A 26,277-nucleotide genomic window follows, 5' to 3' on the forward strand; every position below is an offset into this window, starting at 1 on the left:
TGGTCTTATAATGCTAAGCACAACCATGTTCCTGTGTTCTTGTCAGGACCTTCCACACCATAGAAAGGAGAGTGATCCCACAGTAGTTGGAGCAGTTTGATTTCTTTCTTTTTTTGTACAATGTTGTGGTAATGGCATCATGAAGATCCTGTCTAATTCCCAGCAGACCATAAAAAGTGTGGTATGTGGAGTAGGGTCATCAGGTGTAATTTCATCTACTCTGGGAACTTTATTAAATTTAAGTTCCACCAGCTACAGTGGTGCAATGTAAACGCATTTCCACAATGTCTAAACCTGGGTCTCTGGATTGCTCAGCCAGTGACATTACCACAATGCAAACATCCTTCCCCCCCCACCTAGTGCTTAATGGGTGGAGCACATTCAATGTAATTCACATCTGTAGGGAGCTTCAGGAGTGTGACAATTCATAATTAAGCACTAAATCACAAGGTAGTATTTAGTAAGATGGTCAAAAGGTTGGTCAAAGAGGTCACTGTTAACAAGAACAGAAATTTCTGGAGAAAGTCAGCAGGTCTGACAGCTTCTGTGGAGAGGTTCAGGTTCTGAAAGAGGGTCACTGGGCTTGAAACATTACAGCTGTTTCCCTCCACGGATGCTCCCGGATCTGCTATATATGTTTCTGTTTTTGTTTCTGATTTCCAGCATCCGTAGTTCTTTGTTTTATTTTGGGTAATTTTAGGTTTTCTGAAGAGCTTCTTGAAGGAGGAAAGGGAAAGAGATGTTTCGGAAGTGAATTTCAGAATTTTGGATTTTGGCAGCTGAAGGAACAATTAAAATCAGAATGCTTTAGAGACCAGAATTATGAGTGAAGATATCTTGATATACTGTGGGGAGTGAGAAAAATACAAAGATAGGGATGGAGAAGGAAATTGTAACCAGGAATATGAATTTTAAAATCAGCATACTGATTGGCCATAAGCCAGTGTATGTCAGTAAATTCAGAGATGATTTGTGAACAGGACATTATGAGAGTAAGGACCCTGACACCAGAGCTTTGGGTGACTTCAGATTTACAAAGGAAAAATATAGAAGGGCAGTTAACAGTGAACTGAAATAATGAAATCTAGATGTAACAAATTCATGGGTGATTGATTCAGCTGATGTTGATCAGAAGGGGTTGTACAATGTTACAAAGATTTAAATAGCACTCTTAATTATGCTGCAGATATTTGGTCAGTCTCGAGTCAAATATAATGCCAGGGGCAAGACAGAAATTTGGTTAAACATAAGCAGTACAATCTTGCAAGCTGAACTTAAACTCTGTACAGAAATAAAAATTTAAAATTTTTGTTAAAACTACCTTTTTATGGATGTGGGTTTGCTCACTGAACTGCAAAGTTTGTTTTCATCGAACAGTGAGTAAACCTTCATCTAGAACCTCAACCTGAACTACAAATCTTCTCAAAACCCACTAGTACCTTTTTATTTCTCAAAACTCAACACTAACGTCTGCAAAGTATTATGATGTAATACTGTTATTAGAAAATAGAAACTTTTGGTTTTGAATTTCTTGTTCTAGTAATGGGAATTACGAATTATTCAGTCTCATTGGAGAGGATTATCAAATCTAGTTTGTTATTTCAGTAATATTGGCCCTGTTCTTAAACCACTAGTAAAACCTGTACTGAAGCTTTTGATGAAAGTACTGGAGCCAGAAGTATCTTCACCACCAAAGCTGTAAGATCCAGCAATCTTGTCACTGAATTACAAACTTGCCACCAAGTACAGTGATACTGCTCCATTTTCTGTTAATACAGGTGTTTCTGTGTGGAATGTGTGGATCTGTTGGTTGGACCAGGTGCTGCACAAGCAGCCATTAAAGAAGATCCCTGGAACTGTTACATGTGCAATCATAAAGGAATCTTTGGACTGCTAAGGCGGAGGGAGGATTGGCCAGTCCGGCTCCAACAGTTTTTTGCTAATAACCATGACCAGGAATTTGTGAGTATTATTTTCATGATCTTTCTTTTTAAAGCTGTGTAAACATGTAGCATAAAAATGATAGAGGTGCCCTTCCTAAGTCAGGCTCGCTTTGAGGCAGGACAGTGGAAAAGAAATAACATCAGCGGCATGGCTGCTGATCTCCTGTCTGTGTTCCCAAATGATGATCTTTCCAAACACTGAAAGGTGAGGGAGGGAAGTGAAGTTGCTTGCTTTGTTAATTGGGTGGCTTGAAGTCATTCAAGAGCTTTTTAAGCAATTTAACGGGAGGCTTCTGAAGTCGACCTGCTATAATCTGCAGGAACAGCTGACAACACTGAAGCATTTATATTGAATGCAAAGAAGTCAACCTTTTTACAAAACAATTAATGAGCAGTAACAAACCTATCCCTTCTACATGCCGGGTCCCAGTTCTCCATTTACCTTGGAACATAAAGATCCTCTCCTATCTGAAAAAAAGCACACAGAGATGCAAGCCATTGCATAGGCCAGAATGTGATCCACTGCCCTGCTGTCCCATCTCCATGTTATCCTCCACCCCATCAGCTACTAATTCAAAAGCAGCCCAAGCTCCTAGGATCATTACGGCCCCGATCTCATTAAACCCAGTGTGCGAATTATGTCTTCAACAGGAGTTGAAGCTTATATAGAGAGAAATCTTTCTGCTGGTGGCTAAGTTCACAATCAAGGGACATGACCTTAGAACTAGAGGTGAACTGTATAGTGAGCATGTCTGGAAAAAAAGTCATGGAAATCCAAAAATCTAATTGAAAATTTTGAAACTGAGGTTGATAGATTTTTGAGAGTTAAGGGGTTATTTAACCAAGGTAGAGAAGTGGAATTCAGTTACAAGAGTAGCTGTGATCGTGCTGAATAGACTTAAGCAGTTGAATAATCTAATCAGTGCAACTATTTTCCCATATTATGATACACCCTACCTAATACATTTCTTGTCTCGATAAACTAAATTTGCAATTTACCTTCCTCCTGTGGTGTTGAAGTATCCTAATTTCAATCAATAAAAGTCATCCTGTTGCAGTGCCTACTGATCATTAGACTTGCCAATTATCAAGCTCACTCATTGCTGAGAGCATCTCACCATCCACCCTCCAGCCCTAAATAGCTGATAATGTGCCGTAATGAAAGCAAATGCTGCTGATGTCGGTAATTTGAAATAAAAAGATGAAAATTTGAAGAAACTTAGTCAGTCTGGCAGCATCATCGGAGAGAGATATAGTTAAAGTTTTAAGTCCAAGTTTCTTTAAAACTAAAAGCTGGCGGAAAATGTTACCGTTTTTATCCTGTTGACAGAGGCAGAGGTGGAGCGAGTAAAACAGGTGGTTAGGATGCCAGTACAAAAGACAAAAGGGAGTCCTCGTGCAGGTAAAAGAAATATTGAGATGGAAAATAGGCATGAAGCAGAAAAAACATGTCCATTCTGCTGAGTGTAAAGCCAACAAAACATGAGGTGGAGGCCATGTTGTAATCAGATGGAGGACAGAGATCATGCTGTGAAGGTATTGAACTCATTGTCGATTCCTAGAGACTGTAAAGTGGAAAGTGAAGCATTGTTCCTCCAGCTTGCATTGAGCTTCATTGGAACACTGCCAGAGCCCCTGCGGCCTCTGTCTGATTCTGTCTCTGTTCTCTGCTATTAAATTTTTTTTTAAATGGGCTGTTGCATTTCTCCCAAATACCAGGTCAGGCTAATCAGTCTATAATTCCCTGTTTTCGCTGTACCTTTTTTTTAAATATTGGGGTTATGTTAGCTACTCTCCTATCCGTGTTTTTCCCAACTCCAGCAGGGATGATACCCTCCAGAAGTGCTATTTAAAGAGATTATCTAAAAAGGATTATATAAAAACTGAAAGTGCTAGAGAAACGTAGGAGGTCTGGCAGCATTTTTTGAATGAGAAACACAGTTAATGTTTTAAATCCAGTTTATTCATACTAGATTCAAAAGGTTAGCTGTGTTCTCTCTCTACACATTGTGCTAGATATGCTAGTTTCTCCAGCACTTTCTATTTTTATTTCAGATTTCCATTATCTTCAATATTTTCCTTTTATCATTAGCTCCTTGGTTGCTGGTAGTTTCTTCCAACTGCTGCTACCGTTCTCCATGTTTTCGAGCTTTTCACTAGATTTTTCAGTTTGCACAAGTTGAGACTTTGCTAAGAGTCTAGGCTTTCCTGTGCTAACTGTCACAGTGACAACACACACATCACTTTGTGGGTGCCCATTATCAACATTGCCCTAGTTCTGAACCAACAGGACTTCCAGTATCTCAAAGTTCAACTTGTGTGTGATCACGAATATGGAATCTTCAAGTCAATGCCCAGTATCCTGGCCACAGTCATGGTGCCTTCATTTTAGAGCAATCTGCTGTGTCCACTATAATTTATCCACCACATCAAACCAAAGGGTGGCAACTGGTTGATGAGGATTATCCAATGGTGACAGCGTCATTTTTATACAGGAGGCTATTTGATCTATTGAGTCTCTGCCAGCCCCACATGGAGCAATCAGTCAGTATAATTTCCCCATTGTATCTCCATAGCTTGAACGGCCCATGTAATTCCTTTTGAAATCATTTATCATCTCTACATCCACCACTCTTATGGGCAGTGTGTTCCAGGTCATTATTTGCTGCATAAAGAGGGCTCTTCCTCACATTTCCATGGACCATCATCTTGCTCGCATGAGGACCTTGGTGCACAACTCACACATAACGTGTACCAGCAGATTATTGGCTTTCTGAAATTGTGTTTTGCACTGGAGGAACCTCACAGTAGTTGGCACAGCAAATGTCAAGCTTCGTGATGGTCTCACCAGCATAAATGACCAAGTGTTACCACCAGCTATATGGCAAGCACTGGGAAGGCAGGTGCATGAGGAAGACGGTGTAAAAGGGAGAAACAAAATTGCACAAGTTGCCGGTGAAGAACTGTAACCAGGTGTGATACCAGTGACCGGAACCCCAATCCTCCATTCACTAACAGTCCGACAACTGTGAACATAGCCATGATAACAGCAGTCAGCTTACATAGCAGTAGCCTGCACTTCCACTGCAGCACATGGAGGTTGGATGATTGCTGCTTATGCTGCAGTGGAAGTCGCCACGTTGGCTATCGCTCCACAAAGGACAGAACAACTTCAGCCAGTATTTCCTTGATGAAATGTTTGGACTCCAAGCTCTGATCAAAGCCCAGCTTCAGTTGGTGTGGAGTTCTCCTTGCTTCATGACATCACACAGAGGCTTTCCAGAGGCCATGGCAGTGCACCAATTATTTGCTTGCGCATAACCATTAGCTGACCTCTGTAGCCTGTCCCACCAGCTTCCTCATCTAAGGACTCGGTAGTAACTCGTGAGCTGACGCTTGTAGTATATTTGCCCTGTGTTCTGGCTGTAGATCACTTGTGCCCAGTGTCTCATCATATACATGTTCTGCTTATGCCATCATCTAAACTATGCCTTGGTTGCAAAGTGAAATTGACCGAATACTTGTGTTCACCATCAGCGTCTGGCACTTCCTCCAATGCCTGGTTAGCTTGCATTTCTTATGTATCTGAAAGGAGAAAGCTACAGTGGTGGAATTGAAATGGGATAAGGGGTATTGAGGGAAAGTAAGAGGTGCATGCTTGCAACATCTGAAGCTTTGCAATCAGAAGCAATTGTGGTTTTGAAATAGAATTAGGTTCCAAGTACACCACCCTGTTCTGAGGTTACAGTCCATGTTGGCCAAAATAGCAGCATTGTTTCTTCTAATAAATGCATCTCTCCCTTTGTACTTGTACTTGACTGTGTGGCATCTTATCCTGCAAGAGTGACAGAACTGTGCCAGTGAGTCTCATACAGTTAGGAGCAGATTACTGCAGATGCTGGAATCTGTATTGAAAACAACAAATGCTGCAAATCACAACGGGTCAGACAGTATCCATGGAGAGAGAACAAGTTAACATTTTGACTTGAAACGTTAGCTTGCTGTCTCTCCATGGATGCTATGTGACCTGCTGTGATCTCCAGCACTTGTTGTTTTCAGTCTCTCATACAATTTGTTTGCTGCTGTGGCTTTCATGACATTGTATGCAAGCAGAGATCTGGGTGTGAGGCTAGCAGCAATGCAAGTGCAAAAGGATGAGGTGATTCAGGAACATTGTTATCAGATTGAAACATACGACAATATGAAACTCATTATTTATGAGGCTTCATTATGCAGGTTGAGTCCGTGATTAAGAAAGCCAATGCAATGTTGTCAATTATCTCAAGGGGGTTGGAATATAAAAGCACTGTTGTGCTACTGAGACTTTATAAAGCTCTGGTTAGGCCCCATGTGTCCAGTTTTGGTCCCCACACCTCAGGAAGGACATACTGGCACTGGAGCGTGTCCAGCAGAGATTCACACGGATGATCCCTGGAATGGTAGGTCTAACATACGAGGAACGGCTGAGGATCCTGGGATTGTATTCATTGGAGTTTAGAAGATTAAGGGGAGATCTAATAGAAACTTACAAGATAATACATGGCTTGGAAAGGGTGCACGCTAGGAAATTGTTTCCGTTAGGCGAGGAGACTAGGACCCGTGGACACAGCCTTAGAATTAGAGGGGGTAAATTCAGAACAGAAATGCGGAGACATTTCTTCAGCCAGAGAGTGGTGGGCCTGTGGAATTCATTGCCACAGAGTGCAGTGGAGGCTGGGACGCTAAATGTCTTCAAGGCAGAAATTGATAAATTCTGGGAATTTAGGGCTACGGGGAGAATGCGGATAAGTGGAGTTGAAATGCCCATCAGCCATGATTGAATGGCGGAGTGGACTCGATGGGCCGACTGGTCTTACTTCCGCTCCTATGTCTTATGGTCTTATTATTAGAATTTGCTGATAGCTGAATGATGGGATTATAGTGAATTCAGCTTTGTTTGAGGCTGGTGACATGGATAGGACATAACATTTGAAGATGTATCATCTGCCCTTGACCACTTGTTTTGAGGTTACCGAAGCTTTTGCATCCAGATACTCAGATTTGACTCCTGGTGTAGACCGTCGGGGCTGTTTATTCCAACTGCCTCTTGAATGTGTGTCCAGAGAGTCTGCTGATGCTTGAAAATATAGAACATCTCCTCCACCAAAGGATCCAGTGCAGCCATTCCTGCCGTGTTCTGCTGTTCATTCTTCATTGTTCCTAATTCAGATACATTGCCTGCACCACTCTAATAACTTGCTCCAGCCACAATTTAGTTCCTTTTAAAGCAGGGCTTTAACTGGTGCTAGCAAGTTCTGATTTGAGTCCATTGATGTACACAGATAATCAACAGCATGAAATATACTGATGCATGCAGCAATTATTGAAATCGGCAGCCTGTACAAAGTTAGCTTGGTGCCTGCTTTGCAATCAATGAACATTTTCATGCAGTGCTATCCCCATCAACATTTTTTGGAGATATTTAATTTTGCATCACTCATTCCTGACAGTTATTCATCTCTGTACACTGTAGATAAGATGAAGAGTAAACTGTAAGCGGCATGCGAAGAAACTGCAATGATACACAGGTTGAGTGAGTTGGGGGGAACACATGGCAGATGCAATACAATATGAAGAAGATAAGAAATTTATCCGTATTAGCAAAAATAGGAGAACACAATATATTTCAAATGATGTGAAACTAGGCATTGTTGATATTCAAAAGGATTTTGATATCTGTGTATACGAATGAAAAAAGTTATCATTTAAGTACAACATGCAATCAAGGAAAAAGTGTACTTTAGTCTTTATTACAAAGGGCTCAAAGTCTAAGGGTAAAGAACTCTTGGTGTAATTATAAACAATCTTGGTGAGACTTCACCTGGAATGCTGTGGGCAGTTTTATTTTCCTTACCTAAAGAAGGGTATAAGAACAGAACTTGCCAGAGAAACTCAGCAGGTCGGTGGCAAGAAAACTGAGTTAAAGGGTCGAGACCAGTGGCCCTTCTTCAGAACTAATAGTAGTTTGGAAAAGGTAATACATATGTTGAAGACAGGGATGATGGGGAAGGACTGAACGGACGGGCAGAAATGGAGTCAAGAGAGAGAAAGGGAGACAGAGAGAAAGGGAGACAGAGAGAAAGGGAGACAGAGAGAAAGGGAGACAGAGAGAAAGGGAGACAGAGAGAAAGGGAGACAGAGAGAAAGGGAGACAGAGAGAAAGGGAGACAGAGAGAAAGGGAGACAGAAAGAGAGACACAGAGACAGAGAGAGAGAATGACCATCAGGGAGACAAACATTTGGATAATAGCTTGCCATAGAGAAAGAAAAGTTGACAGTGGGGACTATAAGTAGATGAAAATGGGTTGGCCGTGCTGTAAATACGCCCATGTCGTGACAGGATATGGGATGTTGGGCTGAGTAAAGGACATAAAGATGCCCAGGTTCTAAAATTGTTGAACTCGACCCATGGGGGTACCCATGGCCACGCCTTAGACCTCAAGAAACTGAGAGGAGTTAATAGAGAAGTTGTTTGGGATGAGGACAAGCTTGGCCAGGCAGAGGAGGGTGGTGGTTAATGTGAATGGTTCAGGCCTTTTTCAAGGAAGTGGAGAGCTCTGAGACCATCCTGATGGAAGTTGAACATGTAAAGGAATGCACATCCATGGCGAGGAAGAGATGGCTGCAGCCCACGAGCTGGGAATTCTGATGTAAAGCATTAGAGGAATCACAGATGTAAGTGGGAAGGGACAGCGAAAAGAAATCGACTCAGAGTAGGAAATGATACGTTCAATGGAGCAGGAACAGGCAGACACAACTGGTATGCCTGGGCAGTCCTGTTGTGGATTTTGGGAAGAAGGTAAAAGCGAGCCGTATGTTGTTAGGAACTGGGAGCTTGAAGGCTATGGATATCTAATCTTATCAAAAAAAAACCTTCTCCAAGATCCCCAGACAAGATGATATGAGATTAGTAACAGTCATGGTCACAATAGCTGGTTTTTGAGACTGGGGTCATAGTCCAGAGAGAGATAGGAGGGCTCTGAGCTGTGGTGCTCAGCCTCCCCAGTGCACAGGTTAGTGCGCCAGTCAGCAGCCGCACCCCCCTTGTTGGCAGCTTTGATTATAAAGTCAAGGTTGGATCTGAGAGCACGGAGTGCAGTCAGTTCAGAGGGAGATGGGTGAGGGAAGGAGAGAAATTAAGGTGATCACTGTCATATCAACAGTTCTCAATGAATAAGTCAAGTGTAGGTAAAAGGCCAAAGGGTGGAGGGAGAGTTTTGGAGGTGGATGAAGAGGTCTATCGGATAGGGAGAAGACTCTTACCCAAAGAAATGGGCACAGAGGTGAAGGTGACCGCAGGAGAGTTCAACATCATGTTGAGCTCAAACTTTATTGAGATGGAACACAGAAGGATAAAACTAAGTAAGACCTTTGTTGAGTACAGAATGTTTAGCATCACAGTGGAGGCTCAGAGTGGAAAGTGAATGCTTGATGAGATGGATTAAGAGAAGGGATGGAGACAGATGTAAGGGGAGGGGAGAAAGGATTCATAAAAGCATGAGTACCTCTGAGTTGTTAAAGCTTGTGTTCCATCATGCCTGAAAGGTTTCTTGTTAGAACATCGAAAAAGCCAGAAAATGAAGTGGAATGGTGCAGGGGGCGTGGGGGCTGGTAGCTAGGCAGCTCTGAGATAATGTGAGGCAGTACTAATGGAGTGAGAGATCGAGAGTGCATATGCTGATACATGGCACTCAGAAAGGCAAGACTTGTTTTCAAGGCATTGCAATGGATATTCACAAGATTGACTCTTGGGGAAAAAAGGAACTTTTCATGAGGAGAAATTAAGTTTATAAAAATGATTTCATTGAATCATGTAAAATTGTTAAAGAACTGAACAGAGAAGGTGCTGAGAGGATATTTCCCCTGGCTGCTAGTGATCATGCTCTTGCAATAAGCGATGGCTATTTAGGACTGTAGTAACGATAAACTTCTTTAATCAATGGATGTGAACCTTTGGAGCTTTGTACTTCAAAAAGCAATGGATGTTGTTGAGTGTTTTCAGGTCGAGCTGAAAAGAGTTTTGGATACTAAAGGAATGAAGGGATAAAGGACAATGGGAAAGTGTAGCTGTGGTTAAAGTCAGCCATTTAGGGTGTAGGTTTGCTCGCTGAGCTGTAGGTTTGATATCCAGATGTTTCATTACCTGGCTAGGTAACATCATCAGTGGCGACCTCCAAATGAAGCGAAGCTGTTGTCTCCTGCTTTCTATTTATATGTTTGTCCTGGATGGGGTTCCTGGGGTTTGTGGTGATGTCATTTCCTGTTCATCTTCTGAGGGGGGTTGATAGATGGTATCTAGATCTATGTGTTTGTTTATGGCGTTGTGGTTGGAATGCCAGGCCTCTAGGAATTCTCTGGCATGCCTTTGCTTAGCCTGTCCCAGGATAGATACGTTGTCCCAGTCAAAATGATTTTTTTTTCTCCGTGTGTAGGGCTACGAGGGAGAGAGGGTCGTGTCTTTTTGTGGCTAGCTAGCGTTCGTATTTCCTGGTGGCTAACTTTCTTTCTGTTTGTCCTAAGTAGTGTTTGTGACGGTCCTTTCATGGAATTTTGTAGATGACGTTGGTTTTGTCCATGGGTTGTACTGGGTCTTTTAAGTTTGTTAGTTTTTGTTTGACAATGTTGGTGGGTTCGTGTGCTACTAGGATTCCAAGGGGTCTTAGTAGTCTGGCTGTCATTTCTGAAACTTCTTTGATGTATGGTAAGGTGGTTAGGGTTTCTGGCTGTGTTTGGTCTGCTTGTCGTGGTTTGTTCTTGAGGAATCTGCGGACTGTATTTTTTGAGTATCCGTTCTTCTTGAATGCGTTGTATAGGTGGTTCTCCTCTGTTTTCTGAAGTTCGTCTGTGCTGCAGTGTGAAGTGGCTCGTTGGAATTGTGTTCTGATACAGCTTTGTTTGTGTGTGTTGGGATGTTGCTGGTGTAGTTAAGTATTTGGTCAGTGTTTGTCGGTTTTCTGTATACGCAGGTTTGTAGTTCTCCATTGTCCTTTCTTTCGACTGTGACGTCCAGGAATGCGAGTTTGTTGTCGGTTTCTTCCTCCTTGGTGAACCTTATGCCTGTGAGGGTGTTGTTGATGATGTTAAATGTCTCTTCTATCTTGTTCCATTTTGTGATGACAAACGTAGTGGACCCAGATTTTTGGTTTGATGGTTGGTAGGGCTGTTTGTTCTAGTCTTTGCATTACCGCTTCTGCTATGAATCCTGATAGCGGAGATCCCATAGGTGTGCCGTTGGTTTGTTTGTAGATTATGTTGTTGAAGGTGAAGTGGGTGGTGAGGCACAGGTCCACTAGCTTCATGATATTTTCGTTGGTAATGTGTTTATGTTAAAACGATGAGGTAAGCACAAGAGGCTAAATGGTCTGTCATATTTCTTATGTTCTTCAAGGAGGTCTCAGACTATGTAGAGTCACATTCCCTACCATTGGGGCTGCAAGTACCATGAGAATGGAGGCGTATCCAATTTGTTGCAATCACAGTCACGCTCAAACAAGAGTTGGACTAAGTGGCAGATAATGGGTGACAATGAGAAAAAAGTATTTGGCAATGAAAGCTGAGAAAATTAATGACGCTACAGAGTGTACAAAGTGGAGTGATGATAAAAGGGTCATATAAGTGAAAGTTAAAAAGAAGAAATGTGAGAAGTGATTACAACAAGGGGAAAAAGTTAGTAATGAGGACGACATTAGCTCCAGTGTGTACAATCTGAAACATGCACTGTAGTAAGTTGCCAAGACACTTTGACGATACTGTCCAAACCAATGACTTCAGTACTACTGTTTGAAACAAGAACAACTAACACATGAGATTGCCATGACCTACAAGCCCGACCTCCATCATCTCATATCTCCCTGACTTGGAACCTAGTTATTCTTCGATTGTCACTGGGTCTTCCCTAACAACACTAGATGTACCAACATCACATGGCAGCAGTGACTCAGGAAGGCACTCACTACTACCTTCTGCAAGATAATAAGGGATGGGTGACAAGTGCTGATCATTTTAGCAGCACAACAACCCAAGATTGAATTCAAAGACATGAATCAGAAGCTTGGATTAATGTTTTGGGATAAAGTAGAAAGAAGATTTAATGATGGAGAATTGAAGAGAAAGGGCTGGAATTATTTTTAGGAGGTGGGTTCAGTTCCAGGTCACAAATATGCCCTCATTGTGTAATGGGAAACAGCTACAGTTTGGACCAAGGCATGGATTTAATTGCCTATGGGCTGGTCTGCTAGCAAGGACAGGAAAGTGGAGATTGCCCAGTCAAAAGATTTGATTTTTTTTCACATTGGCCCATCATGGATAAGGAAATTTGCTGACTGCTACATGCCATCCTCCTCCTGCTGATGAATTGGTATGTCTCCATGTTGAACAACACTTGGAGTAAACACTGAGGATGGCAAGGGCACAGACTGATGGAGCTGGTCAGCTCCTAAAGGACATCACTGCTAGACTGGGTCTGTAGCAGGTGGTGAGGGAACCATTCAGAAACAAAAACAAGTTGCTGGAAAAGCTCAGCATGTCCAGCAGAATCTGGGAAGAGCAACCAAAGTTAATGTTTCGGGTCTGGTGATCCGTCCTCAGAATTCAAGTTAACTTTGATTTCTCTTTCCAGATGCTGCTAGACCTGCTAAGCTTTTTCAGCAACTTCTGTTTTTGTCTCTGATTTACAGTATCCACAGTTCTGTTAGTTTTTATATCTGACCTCATCCTTACCAATCCACAGGCTGCAGATGCATCTGTCTATGACAGAATCTGTAAGAGTAACCAACACGCAGTTCTTGTGGAGATAAAGTCCCATTAGACATTGAGAAGATTATCAATCCTGATATGTGACACTATCGCCTTTAAATGGGTCAGACTTCGAAAAGATCTCACAACTCACGTCTGGGCATCTATGAGGTGCTTTGGACCGTTAACAGCAGCAGATTGTACTGCAACACTTGCAAGTTCCCTTCCAAGCCACTCACCATGCTGACTTGGAAATATATCATTGTCACTGGGTCAAAATCCTAGAATCCTTCCCTAAGGACATTGTGGATCAATCTACAGCAGTTGGACTGCAGTGGTTCAAGAAGGCAACTCACCACCACCTTCTCAAAGACAAATATGGACAGACAATAAATGCTGGCCTAGCAAGGGATGCCTCTGTCCCACAAATGAATTTTTAAAAATTCTATTTGTCATTGTACTGTCCACCTGATCAGTTTGTTGATATGCTCGTGCAGTTGTGGCCACCCTCCTTACTGTTCACCACATGACCTGTTTTTATGCCATCCACAAATGTTTTAATCCTGCCCACCTATATTTAAATCCAAGTCATTAATGTACACCACAACAGCAAGGGCTCTTGCTCAAATCCATTGGAATCAAAATTTCCGTCTACCATCACCTTCTGCTTCGTTCCTCTCAGCCACAAACGTGCCAATTTGCTTTGAATCCTATGGGCTCTTACTTTCTTGATTAAGCTGCCATTAAAATCCTTGGTAAAGTAAACCTCATCAACATTTCTGGTTACCACCTCAAAAACTCAATTTTTAATAGCCCTTCTCTTTACCTGGTTATTCTCTTGCCCTTTATGTATTTTATGTTATTCTGATCACCAAATGTAGTATGCACTCTCTTACCTTTCCTAATTTCCTTTTTAAGTTCCCCCTGCACATTTTTATTGTGTTCTAAGAACTGCCTTATTGAGCCCTTGGTATCTGCCACAAGTTTTTTTCTTTAATCCTAATCTTCATGTCCCTTGACATCAAGGGTTTTCTGTTCTCTGTCCCATCCTTTTTAGAGGAATATATTTTCCCTGCATTCTCACTGTTTTCTCCTTCTTCCAGTGCCTCCCACTGCTCTGACAGTTTTATCTGCAAATATGTGCTCCCAGTCAACTAGGGCCAAATCATATCTTAATAAAATTAACGTTTCCTCAATTTAGAATCTTTATTCCCAGCCCATCCTTTTCCATAATTATCTACATCTAATTGAATTTTGGTCACTGTGTCCAAAATGCCTTCCACCTTCCTGGATTAAATTTCTAAATGTTGTATTCAACAGAAAGTGTCTCCAACCTACCCTGTCCTTGGTTCCAAACTTACTGTTGCCATCTGAAATATGGGATTTCTATGCACCAACCAAAAAGATTCTCCTGGATGCAATTGAAGAATTTTGTCCCCTCCCTACCTCGCACATTGAAACTATTCCAGTTTATATTCGGGTAGTTGAAATCCCCAAATATTACTAACTTCTAATTCGTGCACTTGGAGTCATAGAGATGCACAGCACGGAAACAGACCCTTGGGTCCAACTCTTCCATGCTGACCAGGTATCCTAAATTAATCTAGTTCCATTTGCCAGCATCCGGCCCATATCCCTTCTAAACCCTTCCGATTCATGTACCCATCCAGATGCCTTTTAAATGTAATTGTACCAGTGTCCACCACTTCCTCTAGCAGCTCATTCCATGCACACACCACCCCTGGCATGAAATATTGCCCCTTACGTCCCTTTTAACTTTTTCCCCTTTCACCCTAAGCCTATTGAAAACAGCCGTAGCCTATTCAGCCTCTCCCTCTTTAGGTAAGGGGTAAATGTAGGGGTATGGGTGGGTTGCGCTTCAGCGGGTTGGTGTGGACTTGTTGGGCCGAAGGGCCTGTTTCCACACTATAATATAATCTAAAATCTAATCTAATCCCTGTAGCTCAAACCCTCCAAGTCTGGCAACATCCTTGTAAATCTTTTCTTAACCCTTTCAAGTTTCGCAACATCTTTCCGATAGGAAGGAGACCAGAATTGCATACAATATTCCATCAGTGGCCTCACCAATATCCTGTACAGTCACAACATGACCTCCCAACTCCTATACTTACTGCTCTAACCAATAAAGGAAAGCATACTAAACACCTTTTTCACTGTCCTACCTGCAGGAGATTCCACTTTCAAGGAACTATGAACCTGCGCTACAAGGTCTGTTTTGTTCAGCAACACTTCCCAGGACCTTACCATTAAGTGTAGAAGTCCTGCCCTGATTTGCCTTTCCAAAATGCAGCACCTCACATTTATCTATATTAAACTCCATCTGCTACTCCTCAGCCCATTGGCCCATCTGATCAAGGTCCCATTGTACTCTGAGGTAACCTCCTTCGCTGTCCAAATCATTTATATAAATGACAAAAAGCAGTGCACCCAGCACCAATCCTTGTTGCATACCACTGGTCACAGGCCTCTAGTCTGAAAAGCAACCCTCTACTACCAGTCTCAGTCTTTTATCTTTGAGATTTGCCTAAAACATGATCGCATGTTTGGTCATTTGTCTTTTCCTGACAGTTTTGTGGCCAGTAGTTTGCACCCAACAGCATGTTTGTCACTTTTGTGTTTTTGACTTTTACCCATATAGTCTCTTTTGATGATTTCCAAGAATTCATCCGTCTTCACTGCTATAAATGATGCCTTGATCAACACAGAATAGAATAGAAATTTATGGTATATGTACATTTACATGTAAAAATGAAACATTTTGTGACCCCAACGTACTGCCTACATCAATGACAGAAGTCATACATAATAAGAAAAATGTCAAATTAAGACGAAGTTCGTCACAGTTCAGTTAACGGCTCAGGGGAACGCTGATTTAAGAAACGATGGAATGCCCTGAAGACGCAGCCAGGACAAGACCACCAAGCCAGGCCACTAGAATACTGGGGTGGAAGCCTCGAAAGAAGACCACAATGTCAGGCCGAGAATGTTACACCTGAATGAGACCGCCTGCCAAACTACTGGAATATCTGGAAGCCGAAGACAACAATATTACACACACACACACTTTTCTGCTCCCCTCTGTTATGTCTAAATACCATGTGCACAGGAATGTTGAGCTGCCAGTCCTGCCCATCCTTCAACTAAGCCCTCAGCTATTTCTCAGGTTCCTTGCATTAAAATATTCAATTTAGCCTTATTAAACTCAATTCTTTCTGATCTAGTCTATGCTTCCTCATTTGCTTGTATTTTAACTTCCAATCCCATCCCAATTACTCCCCCCTCTGAACTATTTGTCAGGATCCAATTGCCACTGCCAATCTAGTTTAAATTCACCTCAGCAATATTAGCAAACTGCCCTGTGAGGATATCAGCCCAGTCCTGTTCAGATGCCACCCATCCACTTCTATAGATTCCACTTCCCCCAGAAACAGTCCCAATAATTATCATCGAATCTGGTCTGAATAAATGCCTAACACCTAATGAATATGGGAACAAGTGATGGATATGTTAATGAAGGGTTAATTGGGTTTAAATTGCTTATAGAAACATGGGGATTTAGTAATCATTGTTAGGCTGGGAGTTTATGGAAGTGGTTGACTGAAATAGATATTTTTAATCAACCTGTACAGAGCACATGACGGCATGTCTGAGCCAGAGGGGACTTGAACCCGAACCTTTTGGCCCAGAGGTATGCACACTACCATTGCGCCACAAGAGCCCTAAAAACCAGTGATATTAAACTCTCACTGAAAGAGTGGACATGACGTCTGTTTCAAAAGGTTCTCTTGTATATAAAGCCAATGTCTCAAATCAAAAGCACTCTCTCCTGCACCATCTCTCCAGCCATGTATTCAGTTGCTATATCCTTCTTTCTGTATCCATTACTGCATGGCACAGCGAGTAATCCAGAGATTATTACTTTTGAAGTGCTGCTTTTCAACTTCTTTTCCCCTCCAAGAGAACAGTCACATTTTGCTCAGTCTGTTCTCATAACAGAAATTCCTCATGCCTTGAACCATGCTTATTGGCCATTTCTGCATACTCTCCGGTCTCTTCACATCCTTCTTAAAGTGCACTGCCCAGGCTAAACACAGTATTCTAGCTGAGGCAAATTCAACATATCCTCCTTGCTGCTGTTTTATATGTCCCTATCAAAGATTAGGTTACCATATGCATTATTATATGGCCTTTCCATCCATTCAATTGCCATTAAATGTAAAAGGAACATTACACCTAAGACCCTCTGGTCCTGTACCCCCTTTAGATTTGTGCCCTTTATTGGCTTTCCATGTTCTTCATTCTAAGATGTATCACTTCTCATTAACTGCATTGAACTTCATCTGCCATCCATCGCTCACTCCACTACCTTGTCCATATCCGCCTAATGGCTCTCAATGCTTCCAAATGTCAAATCATCCACATACTTTGAAAATGTATCCCAAGGTCTCGATCATTAATATGCATGAGGAAAAGCAACGGTCACAACAATAACGCCACTGCAAACGAAAAAACATCTGTTAACCATGACTCTGTTTTCTATCACTCAGCTGCTTTTGTATCCATGTTGCTACAATCTCTTTTATTCCATGGCCCAGCAAATTGTTGTGGTTGCATTTTGGACATTGATATTTTCAGGCACAAGTTGACAAAGTGTAAATTTCCCATATTTCTGATGACAGCATGAAGGCTTGGAACCAAGAAGAGGGTAGGCTGCCAACACATTCTTCAAATTACTGTATTTTTGTAACATGATGTTAGGAGCCTTGTGCCTTGCTGGACTCTAAAGTGCCTCATCAAACTACACCTTCTCTCAGTCATGCAGCTGACCTTGCTTAGCTCCATCCAGCCACCTCACTAAAATTAAAACTTAACGAGGACAGGCTCACAATATACCCATAGCATTGTTAAGTACCACAGACCTATTCTGAGCTTATTACTTTCCCTGTCCTTGAGAAGCTAAGGCCATGCTCAGGTGGGTTTGCGGGGGCGGGGGGCAGGGGTAGCTGGGGAAGGGACTGCACTTATAGTTTGTTGATCACATGTCAGTATAAAGTTTTGTCGCATACTTTAAAGAAAATATTAATAAACAAAAGGAAGTTTGATTATTTACAATCCATTAATCAATTAACTTAGCCAAGGAAGGTTCACTAGTGCAATAGATTTTTCCAAGGGATTTTTCTATAATGTCATGCACTGGTCTGAAATTCACTTGATTTTTTTTATTCACTTAAATTTGCAGGACCCACCAAAGTTGTTTGCACCCATTGCTGCTGAGAAGAGAAAACCCGTTCGAGTACTGTCACTTTTTGATGGCATAGCCACAGGTAGCGTATAAAGCCAAATGTACATATTCAGTGACAAACTGCATACCAAGTCGCATTTTATAAATAAAAGTGACCTGCTACTTTTGTTTTAAATGCATCATTTTCCTGACTGTTCCCCCATTTGAAAGATTTCAAATGTTAATAGATATAGGTGTTAAAAATGCTACCATCAGGTGAAAAAAATAACTGTTCTATGACTTTGTTTGGTTGGTTCTCTTTAGCATTATTTTGCTCTCAGATATGGTAGCCATTAAATAGATTAACTCAGTTACCTGTAACCTGCCATCTTCTCTCCATTAAATTGCTGTGGGATTTGAAAGGTCTGTTGATTTATTGTGATATAAAATGAATGCCAAAAATTAGTTGACAAAGGTAATTTATCTAAAAAATGATCTTGAAACAAGTGTTGTCAAAGCGTCTTAGCAAAGGATTTTTCAGAACATGATTATCAGGGCATTGCAGATCAAGTCACAAATTTAATAATAGCCCATAGTAATGGCTTTGTTATGAATGTTTCAGCTTAAATAGCATCTACTGCAGTTTCTATGCACTCAACGGGGTACATAATTCAGCTTATACTATACCATATCAAAATATATTCCGTTAACAACAGCACATCTGTCAGTGAATACCCTGAGAATTATGCACAGGTGTTAGCCTCGGTAATGTATTCAAACCTCAAGTTGGATTGATCAATGCAGTTTATTAAGTAATGAAATGAACTTATCATGTTTATCATAATTTAGCAGAGCATTTCCCTAATAAATTTGAAAGGTGATGATATTACTTTGCAAAAAAAAATAGTAGTATTGGCTGTTTTAGTGGCTTGGAGAAAGTGAGGATTGAAGGTGCTAGAGATCAGAGTCAAGAGTGTGGTGCTGGAAAAGCACAGCAGGTCAGGCAGCTTCTGAGGAGCAGGAGAATCGACGTTTGGGGCATAAGCCCTTCCTGATGAAGGGCTTCTCTTGCTACTCAGATGCTGCCTGACCTGCTGTGCTTTTCCAGAACTGTTTCAGTGGCTTGATTAATTAAACTCGTTAATGTTAATTTTTTAATAATAAATCTTTAGTCAAGGAGGGTTCACTGACAAATAGACAGTTGTGGTGACATTTTTGATGTCACTATTTCGACACTGTGGTTGTTAAGGGAGTTGTTGAAATCTTTTATACATTTCACTTTTCCTCTAAGTTAGGTTGCAGAATGCAGATTTTTCCTGGAATGAGGTATCTACCAAATGCTGTACCTCTGAAACAGAAACCTCTCAAACTGAGTTAGGTGGCAATTGGAAGAAAAAAACTAATGTGTGAATTTTATAGAGACCATATGCAAAGTGTATTAACACAGTTTTATGTTTTTCTGCTCATCGATGAATTTTTTTTCTTTGTCAGGGCTGCTTTAATTAAAATTCATTTAATGTTGATGATGAAGAAAACACTTGCATTAATAAAGAGCCTTTCATGAGCTTTGGACAATTAAGTGTATCACAGCCGATGGAATACTTACATAGTTACTGTTGTAATGAAGTGTATTTGTTCCAAAAATCGCATACATATAAGGAACTGGATTGTTTTTTTGATGGTTTGGCTGAGGGATAAATATTAATGAGGTAAGCTGGGGGACTTACTATGGAATCTTGCATATCTAACTGAGAATGGTTCATTGCTAAGAACAGTGAAGTCTAAAGAAATTTAGGAGTTGATACCCAGACCTGTGTAATGTGCTAATTAGAAAGAAGAAATCATTAAAATGGCTGATGGAATATGGCTGATGGGAGAAACTTTGGAAATGTTGCTGTAATGGAAAATGCTATAACAAGCTCTAATTATATCATATGTGGATTACTGTGTACAGTTTTGGACATTACACATCAGAAAGGGTAAATTGGTCGTCACAGAGTGCAAATCCATCAGAATGTTACCAGAAGACCAAGGGTTGGATTATGGAGATTCCCTTAACAACCACAATGTTGAAATAGTGACAGCAAAAATGTCACCACAACTGTCTATTTGTCAGTGAATTCCCCCTTGTCTAAAGATTTATTCTTTAAATAATTAACATTAACAAGTTTAATTTAGTTAATCAAGCCACAGAAACAGCCAATACTACTGGTTTTTTTTGCAAAGAAATATCATCACCTTTCAAATTTATTATGGAAATGCTCTGCTTCATTAAGATAAACATAATGAATTAATTTCATCTACTTCCACATTTTACTCCTGAGAATATCAAATCATCTTGTTCTAATATCAAATCATAAAATCCTTACAGTTTGGAAGCAGGCCATTCAGCCCATCAGGTCCTCACCAATTCTCTGAAGAGCATCCCACCCAGACTCAACGCCCTCCCACCCACCCCCTAACCCTATCCCAGTAATCCTGCATTTCCCATGGCTAATTCACCTAGCCTGCACATCCTTGGACACTGGGGAAGTTTTAACATGGCCAGTCTACCTAACCTGCACATCTTGGACTGGGGGAGGAAACCGGAGCACCTGAAGGAAACCCACACAGATACAGGAAGAATGTACAAACTCCCTTCGGACAGTCGCCCAAGCCTGGTGCTGAAAGACAACAGTGATAACCACTGAGCCACCGCACAGCCCATGTTCTCTGGAAACTGGAATATAAACTGATAATTTTAGGCAATTATAAAGAATTTATGGAATAGAAAGAAAAAGAAACTTTTTCAGTGGATAATTCAGTCAGACCTGAACTATTTAGGAATTTGTTTTTCACACAAAGGTTGGTAGAAGTGTGCAACTCTCATAAAACTGAGAGATCTTCTTAATTTTACATTTGAATGATAGAAGAAATTTAATACACTGAATAGCCTACTGTTCCTTTGATCGACTGCCTATGTCAAAAGGCATCATCTGTGACAATGCAGAGGCCTTCAGTATCGTGCTGACATGTTAGTTTAGATTAAATGCTCAAATCTTTAGACTGGGAGTACTTGACTCAGGCAGCTATGTGTTTACTTAACTCGGGCTGGCACCTTTAGTGTGATATAATTCAAAGCTGTTTCAAATCAAGTATTCCTCCTTTTTCTGTTCACACTGAACAATTCATTACATAAAGATTTGCCTTTATCAGCATTGAAGGTGATAAACCAGGGGGAACTGCCCTGTCAAAACTGCTTTTGAAAATAATTCCAATTAATATTGAGCTATGATAAATTGAATATATTGTCGAAAGATGCTGTTCAGAGCTGTTCTTTATGTCTCAACTGAGAGCTTAAGTTTGGTTTGGAATATATAGGGCTTCACCCAGTGTGATGGTCTGCAAGTATAGCTGATTCTAAACAATTAAACAGTAAATAAATTGCATCAACATATTGTGTGAACACTGAAGAGAAAGTGTTGATTTTAGCATGATAATTATTCTTCTTAACAAGTTAATTAGTCATCTTGATCATTGTGGAAAATTACTTGTGATTGCTATTTGCATTTGAGTAGCTTCGTCACATATTTTTGTCATTTTCGTCACACCTCTTTGACCTGTTGGTTCAAGGATATGGTGAAAAATTGAATTTTGAGTTTTTGTGAACTCACTTCAAATACAAACATGATTTTAACATAAATCATAACCTAACTATTTATAAGAAAAATGTTTGCGAGTTATCCAAACAGATACTTTTCCTTAAATTCCTTTCCCTACTATTACCACAACCCCTCACACAAAGCTGCCTTTTTTCCCTTTTGTCAACTTAGATTTATCGATGTTTCTTCCAACCAACCCAGAGTGTTTTTAATCACTTAGGTGCTCCAACCTTCTCACTTCCAGCAGTTGAGGATGACTTTTGCATGACAGGGTATTGGAAGGCATCAAAAGTAACCCTGCTATTCAAGAAAAAGGAGAAAATAAGCAGGCAGCTTTAAAACAGTTTGCCTAATTCCAATCATTAGGAAATTCTAGAATCCATTGATAAAGGCATGACTCATTACAATTTAATCAAATTGAAATCGTGTTTGCTAAACCTATAGAGATTGCTGAGGTTGAAAAGATTAAAATAGTTTGGGTCACGTTAACATGAAGTTAACAGACAAAAAGAAGAGCCAGAGTCAATGGATCATTTTCTGATAGGCAAACTGTAGCGACAAGAATACAAGGATCAGTGCTTGATCTTCAACTATTTACAATCTATAATTAATGGCTTATATGACAGACTGAGTATCTGAATCCAAGGTTTTTGATGAACTGAAGTTAGATAGAGAAGTGATTTTGGTTTTGGATTGAGGGAGATGTTGGTTGAACTGTTTCTTGGCTGTTCTGTAGATAGTTTCAATGCCCAGGTCATTTATTGGACATGAGATGCAGTGCTACCCTGAGGAAAGTGGAGAAGAGGGTTAGTGTGATCAGACAACTTTGTTTAACCTCAGTCACCTTCAAGATCAGGTCTGTAGCTTGTTCTATTGGTGACAATCATGTCTTTGTATGTTCTTCTAAATTCGGAACATGGTAAGAAATGTCTGAGAGCAGCTAAATTTGGAGAGGATACTCCAGAAGTCTTTACAATTGACAGACTTGAAAACTTTCCTGAGGCTGTGAATGGCTTTGTAAACAGTTGGCGTGTTTCTTCCTTTTTTTTCTGGGATTTGCTGAGCAGTGAAGATTGTCTATGGATGAAAACCACACTGTAGGTCTGAGAGAATTCTTCAGCCGCTGGGAGGTGACAACGTAGGAAGATCTTTGCAATGATCTTCCCTGTGGCTCCTTCGCAGTTACTGCGATCAGACGTGTCTTCCTTCTCTGACATTATCACAATCACAGCATCTTTCTGTCCTCTTCCCAGGTGAAGGAAATGAAGTTTCCATATTGGGAGTGTAACTCTTGCTAAGTTTCAGAGTTTTGGAAGGGATTCAATCTTCTGCAGAGGCCTTATTGTTTCTCAGCTGCCAATAAACTTTACAACTTCCCTCTGGACCAGGAAAGCACCAGGACTGAGTGGGTGTTAAGAAATAGAGTTAGGGGACATTCAAGTGGCAAACTCTTGGTTGAGGAGTTCTTCCAAAAGACCTCTCCAGTGAGCACAGGCTGCTTCCTTGTTCTTAATGTGCTGTCTTACATGCTTAGATCTTGGTCTGGCAGCCCTTGAGTGTTTGGACCTAGATCAATTTGACAATGCTGAAGAAACCACGCATATCAATTGGCATCCATAAGTTGATGGATCACTGTGCTCTTACGTTGAAAGTTTTAAGATGTACCACTACCTTCAGATGTCTGTGGGACTGCTGTCTTTCCCTTGATGGGTGGTGAAGATTCTGAGAAAAATGCATTTAGCATTCAATGTGAACTTGTGTGTGCATTCACTCAAACTGAGGTGCAGATCATTATCGATGACTCCTTCTTTGAACCACTTGAGAAGATGGCCCTTCCACAAAGCAGTTAATAAACTAAGCTCAACATTGTTTGATTAAATTCAATGCAAGATTCTGAAAAATGTGAGCGATTTTCTATGTCTTAACAGCTGCCTCTCAACTAAGGTATACAAAGTGACAAGATTCCTCATTGCTTTGGTCTGACCATTGTCATCAGGAAGACAAATGTCGTGATCTAAGTGTTGCCATACTACCAGCTTCAACATTGGTCATGTGATGCTGGAGGCTGTTTCGCAGGGATTTAGGTTCAATAATCAGCAACACCTTTGTAACTTGAAGTTGGAATCACAGCAACATAGCAAAAGCTGCAGCTGTTGTACTCAAACTGAGGACGACAGTGTGTACCAATGGCAATCTGATTGAGGATGCCAAATTGCGAATGTATCAAGAGTGTTCCTGGTGTACCTTCTACAGTGGTGAGAGCAGGACTGTCCTCTGTTCCATTTGGTAGGATAAGGTCACCAATTCAGTGATCCTGAAGCATAGATATCATTGGCTTAGCAATGAGTGTGTGTTGGTTCAGCCAAATTCATTCGATAAATGACTGAAGCATAAATATCATTGGCTTAGCAATGAGTGTGTGTTGGTTCAGCCAAATTCATTCGATAAATGACTGAAGCAGAGATATCATTGGCTTAGCAATGAGTGTGTGTTGGTTCAGCCAAATTCATTCGATAAATGATTGCTAGATTGCCAAAGATTTTCTGCACTGTGAATTAACCATTGGGTCACAACCTCCTGAGTGTCCATACCTCCTGTACAAGGCCACCTACAAACAAGAAATGAAGGTGGTTGACTTTGACACTGACAACTAGGAGACGATTGTTGATGGTTGTGGTCCTTGAAGGCTCACAGTTTGGAGGAGCATTGGAAAATGCAAGCAGAAATGGAATTCTTCAATAACCAGGGAGGGGGCTCAGAAAAACCAGGGACCAGCAATTTACTGCCACCTTCTCATCCCACTGTCTTTACATGTGTGAAAATAGGCAAACGCTACCATGCCAGAATGGAATTCCTGAGCCACACCAAACAATGCTTAGCTAAATGTTGACACTACCGAGCCAACTGCCTGGTTTAAAATGTAAACAAGGTTGGCAGTTAATTGTCAGTCATCATTTAACTGGTGCATTCTCCATGTAATATTGATACCAATCAGAGTCAGCATAACAACCAATCAGCATTTCTCTCCTCCAGTAAACAGTAAAAATGTTGTTTTCTCTTTACATTGACATCCTTGCTTATGATTGCAAGATGAAAAGCTTCAGCATCCATGCTTATTTTTCAGTGATACTTCAGTTCTGTATCACCAAACAACTAAATATATGTACAATAGCAGGATTTGGGAGAGCAAATAGCATGCAGTTCTTCCATATAAAAAAATTGGAGTATAAGGTAAAGCCTTAAAGGAATTTGGAGGGATCACATTTGGAGTTATACATACAGTTTAATTTTCAAACCTAAGGAAGGTTGTTATTGCTCAGAGACTTTGAAGAAGATTCATAGGAATAAATGTTTGGATATTTACAAACTTTAGTACTGAGAAACTTAAGGTATTTCACAATCTTAGTCCACAATAAAAAAGAAGAGGGATAGGCAAAAGTTTATTCAAAGAGGTAGGTTTTGTTTCCATGGCTCAACAAATTATCTGTCGCTTTGATTAATTGTCATTCCAAATCTTATGAAAATTGTGTCCAAACATATCAAATATATATTCTATTAATGCTGTTGTTTCATTTAATATTTCTAATACTTTTTGATTAGGATCCTAAGTAATGAAACAATGTGAAAGTTGCCTCATTTAAGTATAAAGAATGTTCAGTTAGAAACATTCAGTTATTGTGTTCACAATATTAGGTAATGACTCCACGAACCAGTTCTGAACAATAACTGAAAAGTAATTCTAAACAGTAACTGAAAAGCAGTGTTGCAGCTATCCAACAGAAAAAAAACACAAGTATAAAGTGCTGTTATAATAAAGTGCTTTATTCATATGTTTCATACATATTTAAGTTTGAACCCTGAACATAGAAATTTTGCTAATATTTTGGTTTCTTAGGGCAGCTCCATAAATAGTGTTGTTTATGCATTAATTTAGGTTTGTTGACAGACAATAAAATTGGACTTTTGCACAAAGATTAAAAATATGTATCACAATATATTTGTAAATTTAACCTTTATTTAAAGGAGGAATGCAGGTTGAGCCATCTTTTCTAGCTGTGTCCTACTGAAATGATAACTAAGCTAAAACCATTTTTGACAAAATCCAAAAGGATTTAGCTAGTCACTCTCCATTATTTTTGCATTATTTATCAGTGAAAGATGGGCAGGCTGACCATTCTTATTCTTTGAATGTTCAACTGTATCTGTCTGTTTGCAGGACTCCTCGTGCTGAGGGATCTGGGGATTCAAGTGGAACGCTACATTGCATCGGAGGTCTGTGATGATTCCATCACAGTGGGTATGGTCCGGCACCAGGGGAAGATCATGTATGTGGGAGATGTTCGAAATGTTACTCGAAAACATGTACGTGAATACTTTTAAAATTGATTCCATGCATCAGAATATGGAAGTAAATTTGATGCAGATAACTGTTGAGAAATATATTTGCTTTTACAGAGGTTTATCAAACATCAATCTAGCTATTTCTTTTAGCTAGTACCACTTTACTAACATAAATATTTTTTAGCTCTCCAGTTTAACAAGTCGAGAAGTTTTTCTGAGCTTTTCTATGAAGACATCTTCTTCCATGAAGACAAACGGAAAGCAACTTTATTTACTCTGCCATTTCTCTATTCTCCATTTCTGTGGAATTCCAAAATTCCAAATTCTCCTGTCCCTA

The 26,277-nt window shown here is 40.4% G+C and overlaps 1 protein-coding gene across 12 annotated transcripts in view; it reads left to right on the forward strand.

The window, feature by feature from the left end:
* The window catches only part of dnmt3ab (DNA (cytosine-5-)-methyltransferase 3 alpha b), a 627,694-nt gene that overhangs the window by 506,793 nt on the left and 94,624 nt on the right, over positions 1 to 26,277 (forward strand). For all 12 annotated transcript variants that reach the window (XM_087977018.1, XM_087977035.1, XM_087977038.1 and 9 more), the window contains 3 exons: positions 1,779 to 1,962; positions 17,977 to 18,061; positions 25,816 to 25,961. In XM_087977018.1, coding sequence (XP_087833144.1) covers positions 1,779 to 1,962; positions 17,977 to 18,061; positions 25,816 to 25,961 — 415 coding nt within the window. The remainder of the gene's footprint in view (positions 1 to 1,778; positions 1,963 to 17,976; positions 18,062 to 25,815; positions 25,962 to 26,277) is intronic.

This window comes from Chiloscyllium plagiosum, unplaced genomic scaffold (genome assembly GCF_037043375.1).
Source record: "Chiloscyllium plagiosum isolate Xiang-an unplaced genomic scaffold, Cpla_swu_hap1 HiC_scaffold_3, whole genome shotgun sequence".
NCBI classification, from domain to species: Eukaryota; Metazoa; Chordata; class Chondrichthyes; order Orectolobiformes; family Hemiscylliidae; genus Chiloscyllium; species Chiloscyllium plagiosum.